This window comes from Morone saxatilis, unplaced genomic scaffold, assembly GCF_004916995.1.
Source record: "Morone saxatilis isolate NCDOM2014 unplaced genomic scaffold, NCSU_SB_2.0 Contig1, whole genome shotgun sequence".
NCBI lineage: Eukaryota > Metazoa > Chordata > Actinopteri > Moronidae > Morone > Morone saxatilis.
This window is the reverse complement of record NW_023339651.1, coordinates 17,755,398-17,761,548: the sequence shown is the minus strand read 5'-3', so window position 1 is coordinate 17,761,548 and position 6,151 is coordinate 17,755,398. Positions and strand designations below refer to the sequence as shown.

The 6,151-nt window shown below is 46.1% G+C and overlaps 1 protein-coding gene across 1 annotated transcript in view; it reads left to right on the top strand.

Annotated features, from left to right (window-relative positions):
• LOC118334266 (ryanodine receptor 2-like) overlaps nucleotides 1-6,151 on the top strand; it is a gene marked incomplete in the record, with an annotated part of 114,618 nt that overhangs the window by 68,626 nt on the left and 39,841 nt on the right. The window contains 3 exon segments of the mRNA XM_035670117.1: nucleotides 5,264-5,323; nucleotides 5,499-5,633; nucleotides 5,875-5,987. Coding sequence (XP_035526010.1) covers nucleotides 5,264-5,323; nucleotides 5,499-5,633; nucleotides 5,875-5,987 — 308 coding nt within the window.

Below are 6,151 nucleotides of genomic sequence, written 5' to 3'. Positions count from 1 at the left end.
AACAAAACAACCTGCGGCTCCACTGCCTGCCAGATAGAACACCCCCGGATGAAGTCGTCAGCCCTACGCTTCGTGGGGGGACAAAGAACAAGGTGAGACTTCTTCTTTACTCCGTAATGTTACGTGGGCTGTGTGGAATGCGCATACCCGGACTCTGCGCCTGCACGCTGGCAGGCTTCCAACCCTCCTTGAGGAGCCGGTCAATTGGTGACAGGAGACTCGTCACGCAAGACAGATGGGTATGGAGTATTCTCGGTCTGCTAGTTTAGATTACGCCAGCACACTCAGTGAAGCCACTAGGATGCCTGGCACAAATCTCATCACTTACCCCACCACACATCGTCCCTACTTGACATGTCACTCGGTATACCCGCGATAGCGTATTCTATTCCTCTCGTCTGTGCTCCTCGCGTTGTCTGTTTTACGATCCTCCATGTGTTTGGTTCTTCTAATTTTTCCATGTTCACGTGGCACTTGTCAAAGTGTCTCTGCCTGCCTTTGAATAACGTCTTTTCAACTGACATCCGCAACTAATGTCTCCCCATCTCCACGGGCTTCTCCACGTGTAGTTAAAAATGTATCATAAGTTGGAACATTGAACATAATCAGCACCTTAATAATGGCTTCTTCTACAGCTCGCCTCGGACTGTTCCTTTGTAACTGCGTCGCACTGGTTCGATCTTAGTCTCTGTGATGCAATGTACTTCATGCAGCTTCGATTGATTCTTATAATACTACCACCGCTTGTTGTTACGTCTATATGATCTGTTTTCTACCGGGCGATTACAAGCTCTGTCTGTGCTCCAGCTATAGCATTCTCATGTATTTCAACTATTCTAGCCAACCCGCACAGCACCATAACATCTGTGCAGCTCTCGGAAGACGCGTACGGACCAGCACGCTACGCTCTGGCCTTCTGCGTATCCACGTACCACTATGATACCTTGCGTGTGGCCCGCCATGTTTACTCGAGGACGCTAGGGATTCCGCGGACTCTCTTACGGGTTTACTCAGGTTTATGTTCCTCGTGTCTCGCGTGTAAGCTCTATAAGCTTACACACTAAGACAAGCAAGAGCTCATCAGTCACGAAGACAGCGCGCTTACTTGTCTATCTAATCACACAACGTCTTTTAGCTTAATTGCGCTGACCCCCCGGGTTACTGGGATAGAAGAGCCGGGCTCCCGTGGCGTTCGATCGCGCCGGCCGCTCCAAACAGGTCTGCGAACAGCAGGATGAATGTCGAAATGTGGTATTTCCGCTCATAGTTCGTATACTATTATTTGCTGTCTCTCGCTCTTCAACAATCTCCGGGGGGTCATCGGTCTTCTCTCCAATATCGTCTCTCTCTATATATTCTCATATCACTAGTCTTCGTCTGGTAATGTGGGATCATAGATGGTAGGGATTTGTTTATAGATTTTTTTGTAATGTGTCATTTCGTATCCTTGGGTTTGGGTTGTTGGGGTTTCCTCTAACAATGAATGTTATTAGCGAACGCTTTATATTTTCGTTCCTTCACGGCTTCGCTGTGCTCGCCTTGCGCGCAGCATGTGTTACACACCACGCTGTATCCATGTTCAACGACAATCTGCTCTGCTTCTCGCGCTTCCGGAGTGGGTGGAGATCATCCACCCCACACCCGCGCGCGTCGGTCCGTGTGTGTGCACCATGGAGCTAGCTGTTGGCGGAGACGGAAGGTCAGAGCGCGCAATGTGAACACATAAAGCTCAAGAGAGAGGAAGTTGTGGTGGGTCTGGTGATTCATGAGCAGAGACAACATCCACAGTCGGACAAGTGGTCTGTCTCAACAGCCTTACGCGCTTTCTGTGGTTGATCTCTTGCCAAGGAGGTGGATCATGTCTTGCTGCAGCTGTCCTTGTTAAGAGTGACCCACAGGGACAATAACATTAAGAGAGAGTGGATATCCTTGAGGGTACGCTTGACGGACGGTTGTGAGCGTGCTGGGTTGCGAGGGCCACACCGCGATCGCCTAGCTTCTACCATGGTCGTGTCCAGCTGTAACAGCAGCTACAGAGCGTTGCCACGTGCGCCTCTCGTGCTCCTGCCAGCGTTGCGCCCACCCTGCGCGGTGTCAGGACACAGACACTATATGTCATAACGTACACTTGCTGCTGCTCTTGTAGCCGTCAGCAGATTCGGAACATACGAAACAACAGCGCCTGGCACGGGGGTGACGATCACTGAAGTAAACAAGGTTTACAGTTTAGCTCTTCCGGAGTACTACCAAACAGTTCTCTCAGGCTTGAGATACATATATGCCAGCGAGGACAGGAGAGAGAGTGTCCCTTAGGAAGAGATGTCTGGCTGCAGTTGCATGTTGGCAACATCACTGATTCGATCATGTGGCCGCAACTTCTTAGGTTTTAAGCATCTGTAACCGCGGCGTAGTTTGGAATTTGAAGTGAGTATAATACCATGTCAAAACACGTATACCCTTTTCTCTGACTTACTCCCCCACCCCTATTGGCATTTCTCCGTGTCCGTCGAGACGCTTCGCTACGCGTCGTCTACTTTAAATCCGCGAGGCTTCTAAGCGCGATTGGCGGCCTGCCCAGCTTGCAGACGCAGAGCCACTTCCCCGGGTCTGCCTACTCTCTTTCTCCTCAAGATGCACACACGCCACCCGGTAAACAGAGGATCAAAGCCAACACAGCTCGACTGTTTTTCCGCCGAAAGTCAACGAGCTGATTCAATGAGACTAGCAGACAAACTGATGTACCACTATCTATTTCTGTCTTACTTCATAGACATGCAGTGACGCTCGACGCACAGATATCGCGTAGAGGAATGTGAAACACGTTCCGAGGGTAATCTTCATAGTTCGATGGACTTGCGGATCTGCATCTCGCGCTGGCGAGACCAGGCCAAGACCGGCGACAGGTCTCCCCTCTTTTTCTGCGTTTCACCTGGCATGAGCAATTTAGGTGATCCGCATCAAGAAAAACACTTTGACCACAATCCCGTCCCAGTAATCTCCATGGACAGAAAGAAGAAAAGTGGGGAAAAGAGATCAGACGCTGGCAGTTGTTTCCTGACTGTATCATGAGCTCTTCTCCCCTAGTGAAAAGCCTTCCGGGTATCCAGCCCAGCCGACACACTGAAAGAGAACACCAAGAAACAAGAAAAAACAAAGGGGCCCAACACCACCCGAAGGCAGCCGTCCGCGTCGGCGCCAATCTTTGTTGTATTAACATCTCACCACCTTTCTAGAACACTCGTTCCTTCCCTGAATCGAGGGCTACTGTTCTATAGTCCCTAAACAGTAGAACGAGGAGCGCAGAGCCCCTTCAGTTACCCAAGCTTCCCTCCTCGCTGTGGACCGCCTTCCAAGTTGCTGGTTTCTGGAGGGCAGACACCGCTCCCCAATTTAAGGAACGTAGGCTTAAGAACGCTTCCTCTTTCGATAAAGCTTAATAGTCTAGGGCTGGATCCAGGTGAGTATTGAGGGCCCACTCCGCTTAGGTTAGACGTGCTGCTATCAGGCCTAGACTATCAGGGGAATCTTCCATGATGGGAGAGCTCCTCTCTTCCTTCTCTCTCAGTCTTCTCTGCACTCATGTAATCCGTCATCTAACGTGCATGTTACTCAACTCTTCACTTCCTTCCCCGCCGGAAGTTGTCCTTTCCCTCATCTGCCCGCAGGTTTCTAGAGATTGGATCTCGGAACCTCCTGCCATGGTGCTCGTTGACTGCCATTGCTAATATCCACTGACATGTAGTGTTATTATTAGTGTTATTAATTATTATTAAATATTATTAATTATATTGGTGCAACTGCTCATGTGTCCCAATATTCCAGGTAACGGTGTGCGATGTCCGCGCTGGCGGAGACGCACAAGCGCACCGGCACGTTTTCCTCTCCTGCGTTTCACTGCGTGAGCAAAGGTGAGTGCACCTTTGACTACAATGTCCAATAATTCCACGGAAGAAAGAAGAAAAGTGGGAAAGAGATCAGCTGGAGTTGTTCCCCTGATGTTCATGAGCTCTTCTGAATAGTGAAAGAGCTCCGGGTATCACAGCCACTGAAACTGAAAACTGAATTTACACACAAAACAAGAAATAACAAAGCGCACGACCACATCGAGATGACCGTTTGTGGCGCCATCTTAGGTTATCATGCATCATGCATCATACACTTCCCCTATCCACTTGGTTCTTAACCTGCTGTGGGAACATGACTTCCCACTGCCCCACATCTTCTGTCAGCCTGTTGCTTACCTCACATACCCTGTCCCATACCCTGTTAACTATTAGTGGAATTAGTGATATAAAAAATAAAATAAATAAATGGTAAAGTATATGTATCCGTACCTTCCCCTCATTGAAATTGTGTAATTATTCTATTCTGTGATTTGTTAAATATAGATCAAATGTCACCTTATTTTGAATGTAAGTTAACAATTAGCTAGGCAAACGATCTGAATATTGTAGTGTAACGTGTTGGGAAGAATGGGAATTGACATTAGTGTGTTTTATTTAAGTGCATTTCTGCATCTAGAGGCCACCACATACTTTTTATTTTTTTATTTTTAAACAAGGATGTAAATAGTACATACAATGGTATGTTATTGAACAATAGTAAGACAATCAAATGATGAATTTGGTTGCATTTCTCCAACCAGACCTCCAATTATCACTGATCATATCTTTTATCTTTTGTTTTTTTCAAGTAAAGATATACATTGTTTAAGGGATGTTTAACAAGTCTTTGGCGCCAAAGTTTGTTTGGTCCTTACTCTCTTTACCAAAGTAAGAATGAAATTTGTTTTCAAAAGATGACAACACAGAGTTTTTGATTCTCCTAACTGAGATATTAATAAACCCATATCCTTCTGATTTCTTTTTGTTTATATGTGCAACCACAACAGCTCTTCAGTATACATTTTCCTAAGCTGCTGACACACCTAGAGAGCCTGGGTCCCACAATGTTTTTGTTCATCAGTGTGGATGCTGGCATCGTTATAGTTATTGTTAAAGTTATTATTCTTGACATGGACAGCCCTTAACTTCCATTACAATTCCAGAGAAATATCACCATATATCATTCAATCTTTTGAAGTTTGTTCCAGTGCTTTTAAGTTTAAATCTCTGAAAAGCACCTTGGAACTGCCTCATGTATGAATTTGCCTTGCCTTGCCTTGCCTTTGCCTTGTGATGATTTAAAATGGCAGCCAATTGACTTTCAATTTGTAATGGTTGCCTTTGTCTCTCAATGGACCGTGCATTTACTCTCTCAACAGAAAGATACAGAGGATGAAGTTCGAGAGATCATCAGAAACAATCTTCATTTACAAGGAAAGGTAGGAACACTTTGAGCCTGTAATTAAGAGAGTCAGCGCACTGCAAGTATATCTGGGATAATCTGAAGATAATGTCATGCTTTATATTAAATAATAACAGAAGTGCACAGCCTTAACACACATTTTAATGCATGTCCTCTGTGCATTTGTGACTTTACATGTGTGTCTTGTACAGCTGGAGGACCCAGCTATTCGTTGGCAAATGGCTCTGTACAAAGACCTCCCAAACCACTGTGAGGACACTTCTGATCCAGAAAAGACTGTAGAGCGAGTCCTGGATATCGCTCATGTCCTCTTCCACCTAGACCAGGTTTGTGTATGTGTGACACAAGAGAAGCTGGCCTGGAATCTCCTCTTAAGAGTTGATGTGATTGGTTATTAAAGTTATATATATTAAAAATATATATAAGCATGTCTGTTTGAAGACAATAATGTTTGCAAATGCACTTTGCACTAACAACTGTCCTTGAGGTGTGGGGATTGTGACCTCGAGACGATGAGCTACATGAATGGAATGTCTTCTGTACTGAGTGGTCAGTTTGTGTGTTTAGGTTGAACATCCTCAGCGCAGTAAGAAGGCTGTGTGGCACAAACTGCTGTCCAAACAGAGGAAGAGAGCAGTGGTTGCTTGCTTCAGGATGGCGCCACTCTATAACCTACCAAGGTAAATTATGCACCCGTCCTGCACACATCAACGCACATATACAAGATATACGTGTGTGTACTGTATATTTAAAAAAAGATTTGTTGGGGTGTCCTAGTAGCTCCCCTGTAAGAACTGGCACCCCATGTACTAAGCCAGAGTCCTTACTGCAGCAGCCTGGGTTC